Source organism: Nyctereutes procyonoides, unplaced genomic scaffold (assembly GCF_905146905.1).
Source record: "Nyctereutes procyonoides isolate TBG_1078 unplaced genomic scaffold, NYPRO_anot_genome, whole genome shotgun sequence".
In the NCBI taxonomy this organism is placed as follows: Eukaryota; Metazoa; Chordata; class Mammalia; order Carnivora; family Canidae; genus Nyctereutes; species Nyctereutes procyonoides.
Window position 1 is genome coordinate 1,090,787 of NW_026575042.1, and position 17,792 is coordinate 1,108,578.

The 17,792-nt window shown below is 48.3% G+C and overlaps 1 protein-coding gene across 3 annotated transcripts in view; it reads left to right on the plus strand.

The window, feature by feature from the left end:
• The window catches only part of SYNDIG1 (synapse differentiation inducing 1), a 188,791-nt gene extending 171,402 nt beyond the window's left edge, over positions 1 to 17,389 (plus strand). For all 3 annotated transcript variants that reach the window (XM_055321329.1, XM_055321328.1, XM_055321330.1), the window contains one exon: positions 16,213 to 17,389. In XM_055321329.1, coding sequence (XP_055177304.1) covers positions 16,213 to 16,371 — 159 coding nt within the window. In that variant the 3' untranslated portion in view covers positions 16,372 to 17,389. The remainder of the gene's footprint in view (positions 1 to 16,212) is intronic.
• The last annotated feature ends 403 nt before the right edge of the window (positions 17,390 to 17,792 follow it).

A 17,792-nucleotide genomic window follows, 5' to 3' on the forward strand; every position in this document is an offset into this window, starting at 1 on the left:
ACAAAAGGGTTGTCAGCAGATTTTCCTCTCAAAACAGAATTATTACTTTCAGAATTCAATTATCTCAAATCAATTTATTTTTAATCTCCTTGAGATTATTATAGAATTCTACAGCAATCTAAGTGACATTAAAATAATTGAAATCACTTAAGTGATTAAGAAGGAATAAAAATCCATATGAAAGAATAAGAGATCATATTTTAAAATTTTTTAAAAACTCAAACTTGATGGGATGAACACTGGGTGTTATGGTATATGTTGGCAAATTGAACTCCAATAAAAAAATAATAATTAAAAATAAATTAACTATAATGAAAATAAATAAGTAAATAACTCAAACTTTTAAATTTTTTTAAAAACTCAAACTTGGAAAATGTATAGCTAGAATTTTTAGAATTGGAAAGTAGAAAGTACCTGTAATAAAAGACCCAATGAGTGGGTCTGGTTGCAGATTGCAGATTGACTAGTTGCAACTGAAGAAAGAATTTTGTACACCAGGGGATAGATACATGGGAATCATCCAAGTAAGCACAGAAAAAGAAATGGAAAACAGGAAGGAGACACAGCACACAGAAAGAAGAGTTCCAACATGCAGCCAATAGGAATTCCAGAAGGAGAGAAATGAGGACAGAATGGGGTAACAATAATATTTTAGATGGTAATGGCTGGAAGTTGTCCAAAGTGGAAACAAGTATAATCATCAGACTGAAGTAGCTCACTGAGTCCTGAGCAGAAAAAAGTAAGCTGAATACATGTAAGGACACATCATGGTGGGGCTGTAGAGCTTGGATTGGAAGAATCAACAAAAAGCTTAGCAGTAAGCCCCTCATCTCCTGATTTAACTGTTTTACCCCTGACCATCTCATTGTTGCCCACAGCTTTGACTGCTATTCACATATAGTGAATTTCTGATTTCATAACTCTAGCCCAGATGCATATAGACCAATATGTGTCTTTACTTGGATATCCAGAGCCCGAGGTCAAATTTGCGGTCACCCTGCCAGCCCCTGACCACCCCCCAAATCTACACACTTCCCCCTGTTTCACTGGTGTCACCTTTGACTAGCCAGTCTTCTGTCCCTGTCACACACTTGGGCTGGCCCAGAAGAGGCCTGGGGAGCATCTGAAAGATGCATATCTCATGCTCTCCCACCCACACTCCCTTCCCTCTTCTTCAAGCACACCCTCATTAGCCTCCATTGTTAGAGGGTGCACCAGACCTGCATGGTCTGGGCCTCTCTGCATCTCCATTCTGTTCTCTCCTCTCTGGCCTCACCAGTCCTTTCTCTCTGTATTCCACCCGCATCCCCTGTCCATTCCCACAACAAGGCATCTCCAAACTCAAGCCCTGAATCTCCAGGGAAGTCTTCTCTGGCCCCTGGGTCCAGCCATACTCCTCCACACTGCACTGTCATGGAACTATTTACGACATTAATGTTCATACTCCCCACCCTTTTACCTTCAGAGTTAACACAGCACCTTACATGAGGGCGACACTAAAAAAATATTCCTTTAACGAGTGAAGGATTTTAAGGAATGATTTTGCAGTTCTATCCCCAAAACTTGAGTGAATCGGTACCTTTTTCCATCCTGAATTCAAACACCATGCTGACTTGTGAATACAGTTACGATGCGTCCCGCAGACATGTCCCCCCGCCCCCAATCTGTGAGCATCACAGTGTTTACTGCTGAGATTGCATCTGGCTCTCCAAGGCTGGGACTCTGTGCGGCTGCACTTGGCTTGCTCCCTTATTTCTAACATTGTCAGGCCTCTTATGACGGCTTGCTTAGCAAGGGGCTGGATTTGAACTTGCTAAAACTGTTTCACATCTACTGCCAGTGAGTAGCCTGTGCTGGTCCCTGTTTGGGTCTCACTCCTGGCTGTCTGGCCTTTTCTTGAGGAACCTCGCTGCCTTCTGGTTTTGCTGCAAGGCCTGCCAGCTGAGGATGTGCACTTTCCAATTCTGTTTCCTCAGGGGCTTATAATTTGTTTTTATTTCCCTGCTGCAAGAATTCCTGACATAAAACACCTCCTGAATGTTTGCTGACTTAGTGGGAAAAAGGAAGTCAAGTCTCAGAATTTATTTTTGAGTGAAGTGGAATGAAAGTGAGGTGGTCATGGCAGGCATCCCTTGGACGTGACCCTGGAGTACACCCTAAGGGATAAGAGTTGTAAATCACACAGGAGCCTCTACAAACCACCTCTCTCCACTTCAAGACAGGATCTTTGGTTCAGTTGACTGCTTTTTGTTCCCCAGAAACATGCCTGTGAACTAGAATGCAAAAGACTGAGTGTTGGTGTCTCCAAATCCAAATGTGGAATCCCTGCCCGCAGTGCAATGGCATTCAGAGGTGGGCCTTCCAGAGGTATCAGGTTAGGATGAGACCATGGGGTTGGAGCCCCATGATGGGATTAGTGCCCTACTAAGGGGCAAAAGGACCAGAGTGCTCTCCCTCCTCCATGCAAGGACACAGCAAAAAGACAGCCATCTGTAAACCAGGAAGAAAGTCCTCACCAGAGCCTGATCTCAGGCTTCCAGACTCCAGAACTGTGAGGAAGATGAGTGCCAGATCTATGATAATGTGTCTCAGCAACCTAAGCTAAGATACAAACTTTCTGGTCCATCCCCAAACTCCCACAGGCCTTCCTGTATGTACCTAATTATGAGCATAAACCACTCATTTCCCAAATTTTGTTTTGTTTGTTTTTTAAATCCCAAATGAAAAAGGGCATTTCCATTTGGAAACCAGGCTCCAGCTGGACCAGCCGTCCTAACTGGGATTATTTTCTGAATAATCCAGATGTCCCCTGCTCCTGCGGAGTCCTTGACAGTTATCATTTAAGAAGAATCCTGATATTTCAACCTGAAAAAAGGAGCTGAGCTTTCTTTCCCACAAATGTCTGTTGGGCCACATCCCCTGTGCCACATTTTGGGAAATGTTTGGTTCAAAGAGGATGTTTCTATGTTTTTCCTTTCCCTATTTTGAGAATGTTTGCCTCTGAGGCATGATTTGACGAGATATGTGTGCACAACAGACAGACACACACACCCCTTTATTCTACTGCATCACCCCGTTTCAGCTCAGATGCATGGATTTCAAGCTGTAGAGAATGGGGCATCCTTCACCTTGCCCACGTGTGCACCAACTCCTCACTTTGTTCCTCCAGGCCCCCTGACTGGGAGCAGAGTGCAAAATCACAAATATGCTGATGTTGACTTCTTTGTTAGACCTTCTAACGAAGTGCCGGATGTTGGATGCAAGCTACTGAGAAACTGCTTGGTTGGAATTAATTAAAAAGCAAAGACAAGAAATTTCCTTTTATTGGATTTAAAAGAATAGGGGAATTTTTTTAAAGTCCTCTAATGCCAGTAATTCAAAACTACCCTTTCACAGAGGTGGTGGAACTCAGGGGTATATACCCATTTCCTGGGCTGTCTACAGGCCCTCCCAGTCTCAGGGGGGACATATGGATTCCTTAGAATGGCATTTGGACATGAATTTGGGGGCTTCAAAATGAGATGTTGAATTTCAAAGGGCAGGTCTCTACTCTGACATCGAATTTGACTGGAAGAGAGCTCAGATGTGGACATGGGAGCTTCCCGGAGGCTAAGGCAGATGGAAGCAGCTCTGTGTGCAACAAGGGTATATGCTAAGATCCATCCCCAGCTGAGTCTCAAGCTTGGCTTCTGTCCAGGTGGAGAGAGGGTGACTTGATTCCTGCCAGCCAGTGTTAGAGGAAAAAAGCCTGTCATCTACAGCTGGCCAGCACCAGGAATTCTCATATGTCCTACTGGGTTAGGGCAGAGGGAACCAGGATCTGAATATTTTGGTTCCTAAGACTGTTGAGATGGTATCACATGAAGATTTGCTGAGAATTTTCAGCCCAGCAAAGACAAGATAAATTCAGTGGTAGCAATATATACTGATGGTTTGAGGTTCTCTCTCCCCTGCCCCCACTTTTCTGAGCTCAGGTGTAGATCTGCAACTTGCAGAAATTTGATTTGCCAGACAGCCTGCTCAAGGCTAAGGGCTTGCCTCACATACTGGGGTGGCCTTTCTCCCTCCTGCTTCCTTCCATTCCTGTTCCCTCATCCTCTCTCCCTCCTCTCTCTGGAGCCCAGGGCTGATTTTCCTTGCTGAGCTGCACTTTCCACTGAAAGTGGGAGCTGCAGCCACGGGAACAGACCGTGCCTATTCAGCCTTCAGCATCCGGACTGGCAGTGTAGGAAAGCTGGCTCATGGTGGGAAAGCCGGCTATTTGGTCTGTTCATCTGTGTTTGGGGTAAATGGGCTCATGTTCCTATTCAGATGATCCACATCCAACAGGGTGCAGATCTCTCAGTTGAAACAATAATGATAACTATAATGAGTGAGGGTGCTCAAAAGATGGTTTGGCTTCCTTGTTCTAACAGGAGGCTCCGTCAGTCCACCACCCAGGAGAGAACCGCGCTGACACAGCACCATCCATCTGACTACAGTGATTAGAAGGGCACTTCGCCCCTGTGGTCTTCCTCCCAAAAATGCATTAGATAACTCCCGGTAGAGGGGCATCCTACAAGACATCTAACCAGTCTTCCTCAACACTGTCAAGGTCATCCAAAACAAGGAAAGTCTGGGAAGCTGTCACAACCAAGAGGAGCCTAAGGAGACCTGACATCTGAATGCAATGTGGTATCTTGGATGGGGTCGCAGGACAGAAGGTGGACAGTAAGTCTTAAAAAAATGGACTTTAGTTTATGATAAAGTATTAACATTGGTTTATCAGAAAACCCTCTGTGCACATTACTCTGACTAAAAATTATTTTACATGATGAATATATGCATATTCTGTTAGCAGCAAGTCTACTCCTGGCTGTATGCCAACAAAAATAAGTATATATGTTCATTAAAATAAGGTACAAGAAAAAAAATAAGGTACTATAATGTTTATAGCGGTCTTATTCATAAATACCTGAAAACTAGACACTACCTTTGCATAGGATAATTGGCAAAGAAGTTACTGAATATTCATACAGTAAGACACTAGAGAATCAACTATCTATGTACCCCTATAGGGATGAATCACAGACAGTGAAGAAAGCCATACACACTAGGATCTACACTACAGGATCGATTATAAGAAGTTCCAAAGCAAAGCTCACATAGCCTATTTTAAGACAGGGCAGTGATTCCTGCTAGGGAGAGTGACAGCAAGGGGACAGAGAAGCTTCCAGGTAGTGACTCGGTTCTGCTCTCCATCCAGGTGCTGGTTACACAGGTGTGTGCATGTTGTGAAAATTCACCAAGCTGTACGTTTATGAATTGTGCACTTTTCCTTATAAATGTTGTATTTAGGGAGGATGTGTGTGTATAGGTATATGTATTATATATTAATGTGTGTATATATAATACATATATGGCGCATGTGTATCTCTGTATGTACAGACATGCATATGTATTATATAGACACATTTTCAAAAAGAATGAAAGACACAGAATAAGGAAATATGCAAATATATGGCCATTTACTGCTGTTCAAATCTGAGAATGGAGAAGGTGACAATTTTCAGTCCTTCTGATTTCATCTCTAATTCTGACTAACAATAGAACTTCGATGATCTTGTGATCATTGTCATTCCCTAATAATCTGCACTCTGAGCACCTGTGACCCCAGAAGAAGCAGGAGGGGCCAGGGCACTGGGTAGGAGCATACAGCGGCAGCCTGGGCAGGGAGGTGGCAGTCGGAGGCATCAGGAGGCAGGGCAGAGTAGAAGGCCCCCCTCAGCTTCCCCAGGGGCTCCCATTTTGCCTGGGTCCCTCTCAGGTTCCCTGGGATCACATTGGAGGAGTCTCAGCCTTCCAGCCCTCCTCTCACAGGCAAACAAAACAAGTGTGAAGGGAAACCACAGCAAGCTTCTCTCAGGTTGGGACTGGAGGCCAGCCTGTAGGGGAGAAAGCATCAACTAGCTGGAGGCTGCAAGGTGGAAGTCCCCTTGGGAAGGCCTCTTAGGAGTTGGGTGCTCTCCAGGGTTTGACAGCTTCTCTAATCCACCATGGAGAATGCGAGATGACAGTAGCTCCCATGCCCTACACGAGCGTAGCAGGGTGATTGCTGTTCCTGTTGATGTGTGTGGTGTTTTCTGTGAGATGAGATCCAAGAAGAAATGACTCTGACGATGGGGCCCTCAGACATCCTTGCAGGAAGTTCTGCCCCAAGTACAGTGGCCCAAATCAAGGACAGTGGGGTGGTTCTGGGAAGGCCCATGCTCGTTCCCGCACCCAGGTGACTGAGGTTTGAGTCAGGTTTTACACTAACACAGTTGTACATTTGTTTCACAACCAGTCTCTTTTCTGCTGTTCAGACCTAACTAGCAACAGAAGATCCATGGTCTTAAATGGCTTAAAATAGAACAGTTGCTTAAAAGTGGGGAAATCGTAAATACACATGCAGAACTACATACACGTGAGGAAAGGAACACGCGTGTTGAGGATTGGTGTGAGACTGCCTGCCTCTGAGAGGTTCTCCATCCTTGTGGCCTAGCTCCAAATTATCTTGCTATTCTCATTCAAAATATTACATAGAGACTGTCTCTTTGAATTTAGCTCTGAGTACCTTGTCAGTGCATAGCAAATGTTAACAGTTATAAATAAAGGAGATAACCTTTGTAATAATGCAAAGAAATGTAATCCAGCCAGATGGACATTGGTAACTAGAGAAAAAATGAGCCATAAAGCATCCAAAGTGCTAAAAATTTTCAGAGATGTTTCTGGAGACAGCAGGTGTCTTTGGGAGCCTGTCACAACTTTTGGAGGCTGGTGTCAGGTGCTGGCATCTTCTGCTCAGGTCCTCCTAGCTGTGCCTAAACCCTGCTCCTCAACAGGAATGGAGCGAATGTGTCCATGGGTGACATGGAATGTGGAAACATCTGACCTTATCCATTCTTACCCACAAAATAAGTGTGGGAGAAACAAACCAGCAAGGTGTCTCTCAGAGGAAATCATGATTGTACTAGAAACCCAAACACTTCCAGCTAAAGGAAGTGAAGGTGTTGACAAAGCTTGTAAAAAACCCAACCCATAGCTAAGAGAAATATTGGCCCAAGGTTCCTGGCCCATCCATGAAAGGCCAGATCCCAGGCCCTTTGGAACATTCCAGATCATCTCCAGAAGGGGAGATGGTGGCCTAGCAGGGCCAGTACATGTGGCCATGAGAGATTCCACGGTTGCACGAGGCACATGTTCTAATGGCCACCACACTGAGCAGCACAGACATAGAATACCTCCATCCTCAGGAGAAAACTCTCCTGCAGGGTATACACTGAGATAGTCACTCTCTGATCCAGCCTCTGACGCTCTTCCTGGCTCTTCTCTTCCCCCTCCTCTCCTGGATTCCCTGAGGAACAGCGAACCCCTCTCCCTCTGTCATCATGCCCAGAGTTAAACAGCCAAGTCCTGCCTGGTGCTCAGCACCAGAGCCAAGTAGGCTTCACCTTGCATAGCAAGGAGCCATGGTTGTAAATATTTCCTCTGGATACCCCTGATTTATATCTTCCTTATCAGCTTGTAGACCTTGTATAAGGCCAGGGATTCTCAGCCATGGGGATACCTCCAGGGGGTTTCTGTATAAGGTGGAAATGTTTCTGACCAAAGCATGTTTGCACTCAGGAACAGTGGGAGAAAAGGCTGCACCATCCTCTGTTCTTTATTCATTGAGCGATGTGTGCTGAGTTTGTCCAGGCTCCTGCAATGTGCAGCTATAGGGGGTGCCGGAGTGCTGAGCACCAGACCCCCAGGAGTCCCTCTCCCAGCAGGGCAGGTAAGGCTCCCACGAGAATATGGGAGGTGAGGTAGGAGCTTAAGAAGCTACTGCAAATACAGAGGCCAAAGAGCAGTCTGGAGAGGGAAGCCAGAGCACACTTGACCCTTGATGGGCGTCTGTGTTTATGGAGAAATGAGCATCTCCGTTCCTTCTCTCTTACTTCCCTTTTTTGGTTTTGATATCAAGATTTTACTAGTTTCATAAAATGAGTTTCTCTATTCTTTATGAAAAGTTCTTTTCTGATCACTTAATTTGAATCATTGGAGTGAAAGAGGAGAGTTCTTTAATTATGCTTTCTTCCAGTTATTGACCCTCCCCAAAGATATCCAGTAACCTGACTTCTGTGCCAACTGCACAGACTACTTTAGCTTATTTTGTGCTTCTTCTGTTCCACATTATGTTTCTGAGATTGATATATTTACCATTACTGGATACCATTATTGTTTATCTTTTTTTATTGCTGTTGGACCTTTGGGTGGTTCCCAGTTTGGAGGTATTATGACAATTGTTGTTACAAACATTTTTGCAGATATGCTTTGGCAAGCATATAAATAATATCTCAAATATTTACTAAGAGTAGATTTATTGTTGGATAATGTGTCCATATGTCCTGCTGTAAGAAGTACTGATTGTTTCCCAAAGTAGTGATAAGAATTTACACTCCTACCAGGACTGTATGAGAATTTGGTTTTTCCACATTCTCACCAATACTTGGTACTGTGTCTCTTTTCCATTTGAGCCTGGCAGTTGGTATGCAGCACTGTTCTTCCAAGATGCACTCAGCTGGGCCCTGCCTGCACGCACAGGAAGGACAAGTGTGGTTTCTACCTCCACCTCCCCTTCTTCCAGCTTGCCAGCCAAGCTGTTGCCCCCTTGAAGTGAGGTGTGGTGAGCGTGCCCAGGTAGGGGATAGAGCAGTCTTACCACACTCAGCCTGTCATGCGAGGCCTCGTGCCCTCCAGGCCTGGAGGTTGTAGATGGCTTTCATTCCCATCTGTGCGTTTTGGTGGGTTCTTAGTGGACCCCATGCACATTCTGCATCCTCAGTTACTGTTTGCTTGGGACAAGCCCTGCATTTCCTGTCAGCATTTTCTGTGGAGGTCTGCTTCCCTCTTAGGTGGTCTGTGTTGGACAGGATCTAAGACAGTCCCCGTGGCAGCTCACCCTGGCCGGTCCTCAATGGAGGGCCTGGCCTGTCCCCACAGAACAGCACTCCTTTCAGCTCTGACCCAGAAGTCCCTGGCCAGCCCCCTTCTGCCTTTTAGATTCTCCAGGCAGGAATTGGCCCTGTGCCTTCTGCGCAGGGGACTCAGACAAGGCCCCTCAGCGCCCCATTTAGACTCCTCTCCTAGGGTGGAAGGCCAACATCTCCCCTCCTAACGGAGAGGACTGGGTCTTACCACATGCTCAAAGGTCCCTTCAGATTCCCTTCCTGGCCTCCAAATACCCAACTCCGTGGGGGCACGGGGCTTCAGACGTCTAGTTGGGTTCTCCTCACCCATTCTGAAAATTGGCAATGCTGACGAGGAGCTGTGTAACCATGGTGGGCCATGTCTCTTGTGATGTCGGGCCTCAGACCAAACTTCTAGCTATTGTGAGTGAGCAGAAAGAGGCAGGCAAGCAACAGGGTACAAATAAAGTCACGGGCTTCAGCATGCCAACAAATGCCAAGATCAATCTCAGGTTATCCCAGAGCTGGTTGAGCAACAAGAAGGGAGCCACAGCAGGAAGTGGAGGACAATGGGACAGCCCGGCTGGTCCCTGGCCCCAGCAGGATCTGGACACACTGGAAGCATCCAAGGAAAGCAGTGCCCCGAATCTAGTTGGAGACCCCAAGAAGAGGCCAGTCCCTGCAGCTAAAACTCCTAGAAGTTACCACAGGGCAGGTTCTGTCACCAGCAACAGAGAGAGTGATAAATAGGTATAAGCATTCGAAAGTGCCCCCCAAAGAATGTCAATTTGCCTCCATTCCTCTGTGCACTGGCCATTTTCGTGAAAACCTGAGCAGGATGAGCTTCCACTGAATGTAAGGAGCTTCCTGCCTTGTGATGAAGGATATGTTGCCCTGACATGGTGGCTTGACTCGGTGCCTATCCCCACCTCAGGAGGAGTGACCCAATGGCATGACTGACCTCATGCCGAGCCAAAGTGGGTTCGTCCTGGTTGCACAGTCTTTGGTGATGTGATTTTTACTGATTCAGTGTAAATCCCTTCACTCGAGGGGAAGGAACGGAAGCCAGTGGTTTTCCTGACTTGTAGCAATAATGTGTTCTTTGTGCTCTTAGGTTTAAAAGTGGGGGTTTCTGTGTATTTTCACAACCAGATAAGTGAAGGTAGTTGTGTAACTAGAGATCCAGAGTGCACATGTAATGTCTCAGTGTGCGACGTCCAGCAGCATGTGGAAGAGGTCAGCACCTCTGGGTGCAGGTTTGGAGGGCACCTCCCCATCAGGGCTGTGGCTGAAAGTGCCCCAGGGTGCCCCTTGGGGCCTGAGGGCTTCTTGACTTCTGATTGCAGATGCTTATGCTCCCACTCCCCTGGGACTTTTACTCTTGGCTGCCTTCCAGGGGGTGCAGGTCTGGACCCCACAGACGGTACAGCTGGGCGCTTCTTAGGACCTTGTCGGCCACCTGCACTTCCTGTTTTCTAAGCAAAAGGCCCAAAGAGAAAGTAACAAACTTCATTCATGACCTGTGGGAGAAAGGGCGAGGAAGAAAAGCCAGTCCCAAGAGATAAGTTTCCCAGCCCAAAGTAGGAGGAGGTGGACATCCTGTCTTCTGCAGGGGCCTGAATGGGAATGGCTGTTTGCAGACTAGGCCAGAGGGGCCAGCTCACAGGGTCAAACTTCCTTCTGTCCAGTGTCCAAACTTCCTTCTCCCTTGTAGTTCGGCCTTCAGGAGTGACAGAGGTGACATTGAGAGAGAGCTGCCTGTAGGCACCTGCCCTTGGAACATGAGCTCAATGGAGAGAAGCACCTCTTAGCCTAGTCCCGGGAGCCAGAATCGTCACTGCCCTGAAAGATGGCACCAGTTGGATTCTGTTCTGGCTGGAGGAGCCCCGGACTATGACATCATCGGTGCATCCCATGGCCTCATGGGAGATTACATTCACCTGTGCAAGCAGGATCCAGCATGAGCCAGCATCAGCCATGGCTGCACTTTCATGAGGGGCACCCAGGAACAGATCCCGAGATGCCCCAAGGAGGCCTTCTGTCCTAGGAGGGGACTCTGAACAGACCAGATGTGAACAGGGCCATGAGGAAGGAGCCCAGAAGGTTTCAGCAGGAGGACACTATGAGCACATGAGACCTGCCTCCCCTCCAGCCTGGTGGCCTGCCTCAGCCCACAACACAGTAAGGATGCTGAGGAGATACAGCCCAGGCCCACCTGAGGTCAGGTCAGAGCTGCCCCACTGAGCAGTTCTCAAATTTCTGACCCTCAGAAACTGGTAGAGAAATCAGTGTTTATTCTTGTCTGAAACCACAAAGTTAGGGATGAAGTGTTTCTCGGCAGTGGATGATGACCACAGCCATCAGGAGAGAGCAGGCTGGTTGGGTGCCCAGATGCCAGAAAGCATCTCATCGGCGACAAAAAGCCTACAGGTCAGGTCCTCACAGCCAGATCATGGCTGATGCAAACATCTTATCAGCAGTGTAGCTGTAGCTGTTGCTTTCAGGGAAATAGATGGTTCACCCCAGTTAGATCATTTGGGGGGACTGATTTACAAAGGTGGCTGGCCTGGGGCCTCAAGGGACAGTGCAGTGACTGGGGCAGGTGCATCAGAGCCACCACCACGCAGAGGGCCAGAGAGAGTAGGACAGAGCATTAGAACCCACAGGAGGTATCAGTTTTGGGGCCTTCACAAATGGTGAGCCCATCCCCTCCTCTAGTCTGATGGAGCTGCTGGGCAGTACTCAGGGAGAAGCTGGGGACCAGAGAAAGAGCCAGGGCAGCCTCCTGGCCACAGGCAAGCCACGTGGAAGGAGCATGGGTCCAGAGGGCAAAGGACAGGAGGCAGTATCGGAGCCCCCACTGACCAGGCCTGCCTCAGTCCCATGGGCCCACTGCACAGATGGGAACACTGAGTCTCAGAGTCCTTCTTCCCCTTTTAAAGTCAGTGGAGCATTTGATTTGAAGTAAAGTCACACACTGGTAGTATCCTGGACCCCACGATGGGAGGGCCTTGGTGGCAGGCCACCCCACTGTGGGAGGAGATGAGGCTAGGCAGGAAATGATCCAGGGTCAGAAAGCACACATGCCATGCAGCAGGCCATAGGGACCAACAGCAGGCACTGCCAGAGACCCCATGAGCAAGTCTGCCATGGGCAGCATTTTGGAGAAAGTGGTAGAGGTACAGGCAAACCTGGGGCAGGATCCCCTAACAAGCCCAAGACTGCTCAAGGAAGCCATTTCAATGTCCAAGAACAAAGTGCATAAAGTGGACCAGCCTTCTGTTTCCTTTGGCACTCATTACCTGCCACGGCAGGAGGCATTTTCCTAGGAGGACAAACTAGGATTAGGGATGCGGCCCCCACCTGCAGGGCTTAATGGCCCTGCAAAAACAGGGGGAGCCCGATGCTGCCATTATTAGAAAGGAGGCTATCAGGAGGTAAAATACCAGCAAATTATAAACTCCTGGGGGCCACACACCAGTCAAGAGGAAATGAGGTTTGGAAATAACACCCTCCAAGGTAAAAACAAAACTATGAGGGCCCAGGGTGTGGGTGGCTTCTCTTCCTGCAAGCGTCCAGTTGTACGAATCAAAGCAGTGCCATGCACACCAGTCAGACAGGCCATCAGGGCACACAGCTCCCACAACCAAACATGAGGGCGGACCTCAGGTTGTCAGTACCCTGCAAGAGGCTGAGCTCACCCCCTGAGCTTCAACTCCCCCAATATCATTCCCTCTACCACGAGCCTGCTCACATGAAACAATGATTCTGTTGGAAAAATGTGGGTCACGAGGATGCTCTCCATGCCAGATCCAGGGCTGTCTTCCTGCGAAGCAAAGTCTCATCCCAGTTTGCCTGGACTGTCCCTATTCTGGTACTGAAGGTCCCAGGAACCCTCTTAGTCCTGCGCAAACCAGGACAGTTGGCCACCTTGCTCTCCATCTTGCCTACACTTTGGAATCACCTGGGAGCATGAAAGGCACAGAAGCCAGGTCCCAGGCCAGAGCTTCTGACTTCCCTGGCCGGGGTGCCACCAGGGCACAGTTCACAAAGCTCCCTGGCAGCTGGAATGTGCACCAGGTTTGGGGACTCCTGTTGCAGAGCTGTCTGATGTGGCACAGTTTAAGCTAACGATACCCATGGGCCATCCTGAGTGAGGGCTCTCAGCGTGCCTACAGCATGCTCACTTACAAACCATGGGCTGCATGTGCAGACCAGGGTGTAGACAAGTCTATATTCCAAATTGGGACAAGCAAACAACATCTGCTTATTCCAGCCAAGAAGCATCTGTGACATCCTCCTGTCCCTACCAGGAGTTGCCAGCTTGGCTGTTCCTTGATACCTCCTTTCCTCCTCACCACAGCCCCCCACCCCAATGCAGCAGTCAGGGCAGCTGAGAACGTGGCTGCTTTGGGAATCCAGCAAGCATGGCTGACCCTCATCTCATAAAAACGCACATGCATACACAGTCTTGCTTTCAACATGAGGTCTCTGTCGACCCCTGGACCCAGGACAACAACCCCTGCCCTCCTGCATAGCAAGAAGAGCCTGGACACATAGCCCAGAAGTTTTCAGGATGGAAATATTTCTCTGAGATTGCAGCCTCTCAGAAGGATGTACAACCTGCCTTGTAGCCACAGGATCCATTGTCTGCAACAAAGGATGTGCCGGACACCACCTTTGTTAGACCAGGATGCCCAGTCTGTGGAGTGCAAACAGTGTGGCTAGTTCCAGGAGCTTCTGCAAAATGCAGACATTGAATAGCATTGCTGAAAAGCAGCCTGATTATCAATGGGGATCTATCTGTTTGATGTTTCTGACATATTTCAGTTGATAGCATCTCCAGCACAACACACTTCCTGCTGGGACAGTTGCCCTATAACCAAACAAAATGTTGATGGGGTTCTCTCAGCTTGGACCGTGAGAGTAAACTGTGGATTCCCCAGCAGACACTTCCGGCTCCTGAGGATGAGAGCGCTGGCACTGTGGGCTCAGAAGGCACCAGAGGGGAGGCCTGTGGAGTTGGGCCACAGCTTAGGTTAAGGCTGCCCCCTGCCACTACCTTCCTCACAGAGGCCTCCAGAGAACCAGGATCATGCACCTGGGAGCATTTGAAGGGAGCTAATCTTGAACAGCCCACTCATCTGGTCATTCATCAAGTGTTCAGTGAGTTCCTCCATTCCTCTAGGCTCCAAGGCACACCTCATGGATGAAGCAGACAAGGACCTGCCTCTGGAGTTGAGCCAGGAAGGCAGCTACTCACATAGTTATAGAAATGGGTCAGCTCCAATGCATAGGCCAGTTGGGACAAAGGCGCTCCGGGCAGGGCCCATGTTCAGGGGGAAGGAGTGCCCAGTGTGCCCTGACTTCTTCTCTGCACATCTGTGTCCTCTCCTGCAACAGGGCCCAGGGTGGTGATAATGCCAGAGAGCAGCAAAACCCATTCCGATGGAGGGTGGCCACCCGGCTAAGGAAGGGCATTTCCAGTGAATGATGTTATGGGACACTGGAGTGTTTGGGAGTACCGCTAGATAAAATGAAATGCAGCTAATTAAGGCTTAATTAATTAATTGGTATTGTCCTAGGAGGCTTCCCATTCTGCATTCCCTGAGCTCTGTTTCATCAAGAACTGCCGGCAGTGATCTCCCAAGCTCCCTTCCAAACCAGAAAATTAGAAGAGGAAAGCAAAAATTGACCTCCAGCATCCAGCAGGTAGAGAAAGAGAGGCCACCAAGTAGACCAAGGTGCCTTCTCAGCCCGACACGGAGCTCCATAGCTCATCAATCAGGGCCAGGACTGTGGAGGGTGGGAATTCATTTCACGAGTTACCTCTGAGTCTGACCCGTTGTGATCCATTGCAGATGAGGTGGCATATTTTAGTTTGAGTAAACAACACACTGTCTCTCATACCAGCCTTCACAGTGCAGAAATACCACTGATGACATGTGGAGATGCGACCCAGTGAAAAACTGGCTTTCTGGAGATGGGCCAGAGAATGAGTTAGGCTATCTACCTGGGGAGTGGGTTCTGCCTTTATCCTGACCATAAAGAAGCCCCAGCCAGCTTGGGGTTAGCTCTCCACAGCATCACCTGACCCTCCCAGGGGTTAGGGTCCATGGTAGCCTCCACTCCCATCAGCCAAATTCACCATTTTACTCAGCTGATCTCTTCAGGATGGTTACAGCTGAAGCACATGGTGGTTCCTACACTCTTGTGTCACATTTTGAATCTCACTTGTGGAGGAGGACAACAGAGGAAGGGATTGAGGGTGGGTATATGGGGTCTGCTACAAAATACACTACCAGACACTTTGTCCCAAACCTCCATGTGCCTATCCACCTTGTGACCCCAAGAAACATGAATCTTATCAAAGCAACTACCAACTGAGTGAACAAAAATATGGGTACTGGTCTTATATCAAATATTTTATTCATGGCTCACTTCTATCCACTCCAGCTATGGTGAGGAAGGACGTAGTTAGGAATGCATGATCCCATCGTCAGTGGAAGTGTTAGGTGTCCTGCAACCGACTTAATGATCTTATGCCATAGTTTCTTCTCTGGGAAGTGAGAACTAGACTTTCCTTCCCCACACTCCTACTATGTAAAGATTAAATCAGGTAAGTGTGAACATATTTTTGTTTTAATTCAGTGTTATTCAAATGAAAGAAAGTATCATCCTTCGGTAGAAATGAGAATGTAATATCTGTTCTGTCCCTCACATCCTGATGCCCAGGGTCCTGGGCCCCACATTGGTGATGGAGCGATGCCAGCCACGGGTATTCCTGGGGGCTCTTTCCTTTTTTATTTTTTAAAGATTTTGTTTATTTATTTATGAGAGTAACAGACAGAAAAAGAGGCAGAGACACGGGCAGAGCGAGAAGCAGGCTCCATGCAGGAAGCCCGACCTGGGACTCGATCCTGGATCCCCAGGATCCCGCCCTGGGCCGAAGGCAGCGCTAAACCACTAAGCCACCCGGGCTGCCCCCTTTCCTTTTTTAAAGCTTTGACTGCCTTGCAGTGTAGGGGAGCAATAGCCCCCGCATTTCTTCTTCACCAGTTACAGAACCGCCGCCACCACAGCTGGGAGCATGCCCAGTTACCTCGTAATGAGTCCTCCCTCTCTGGTGTCAGCTAAGTTCGAGGCTGGAGGGCGCCAGAGGTGAGCACTACGCTCACTTCATTTGCTTCCACTTGCTCCTCTTGACTTCCTTTTCTCCTCCCTCCTTTCTCTCCAATAGACGAACAAAGCCGTAGCCAAGGGGGACTTCCACCAAGCCAGCACGAGCTCCCGGCGGGCCCTGTTCCTGGCTGTGCTGTCCATCACCATCGGAACAGGCATCTACGTGGGCGTGGCCGTGGCCCTCATCGCCTACCTCTCCAAGAACAACCACCTATGAGCTTCATCCAGGCGCATAGGGAAAGAACCTGGGGCCAGTCCTACACAGATGCAGAGAAGGCAGGGCTGGCAAGGGGTGGACACACAGGTAGACACACCTGTGCGATGCTGTACACTATAAGTTATTGCCAAACAACTCCATAAAGCCCTGGGATTTTCTACCCATGGATTTCTTTTGTTTTTATCCCTTAATTTCATTTTCACAGCACTGTGTAGAGCACGAGGCAGATGAGCACTGCTGACCCGTCCAAAGGGAAGCTCCAAAGATCCTGACCTGCAAGGCTGTCTCTGGATGGATTCTGGTGGATTCATGACAGTGCAGCTCTCTCTGCAGCTGCCAGTACCTGGGATGCCATAGCATTAGCAATATATAAACAGTACAAATGTGTTTATTTTTTATGAAATATGGTGCAATAGGCAGAGGGCAGGGGACACGTCACTTCTGTCTGTGGCCCTGCTTGACTCCTCCGGCATTTCCCCCGTCCATGAACCTTCCCTGCAGGAAGAAAAGGGGGCTGGCAGGAAGAAAGAAAAAACTGCTGGCAGGATTCCCAGCTGTCATTGGTCTTCAGAAGGGTCCAGCCCTGAGAATGCAATGCCAGGATAGCACTGGGCCTGCCCCAGGCCCAGCAGACACTCCCTCCATGCTGCCCCCAGCCTAGGAACATCAGGCCTCCTTTGGAACGTGTCCAAACTCAGCAGCCATCACGCAGCAATATGCAGTCTTGGGGCCTACTTGATCTAGGGCAGGGGGCAGGCCGCAGCCCCTCCCAAAACCCCTCCTGAAAGGACCGAGGTTCACTCCAGGAACTGTAGGCAAAGGAACTGTGGACACCGTCTCAGCATAAAGACACCTGTGTTGACACTCACCCTGGTAATAAGCAGTGACACCAGTGATCTTGAAAAGGAAATGAACCTTCCCTGTCAACTAAATGAATAGCTATTTTCTTGTCATTTTTTTAAGTGCAACTACTGCTTCATGCTGCTTAAGTTATCAGACGAATGCTGAGAAATAAGTAATCAGACATTTTAATACCATTACACTGCTGTTTTATGAGTGTTCATTATTTAACAGAAATTATCTTTTAGCTTTCTTGCTTAAGACTTTTTTTTCTGATGAATATCCACTCTTGGGTTTCATTTCTACTTTTCACTTATTTTAAATAACCACAGAGCTACTCAGGACTCAGCTGGTGGAAGAGTAGGCAGGTCCCCTAAGATGAGAGTCATGACATCCCTGGTTGCTTAAGTTTTCACCTTGGACATTCTTAGTATCTTTATCCTACTAATAATATTAAGGGATTCAGAGACCATGATTCATCCACGACAATAGCTCCCTGCTACCTGGATCCTGGCCTCAGAAATCCTGATGTCACTGACCAGAGCTACTGCCTGGTGGTTCCAGTGCTCAGCATAAGTCAG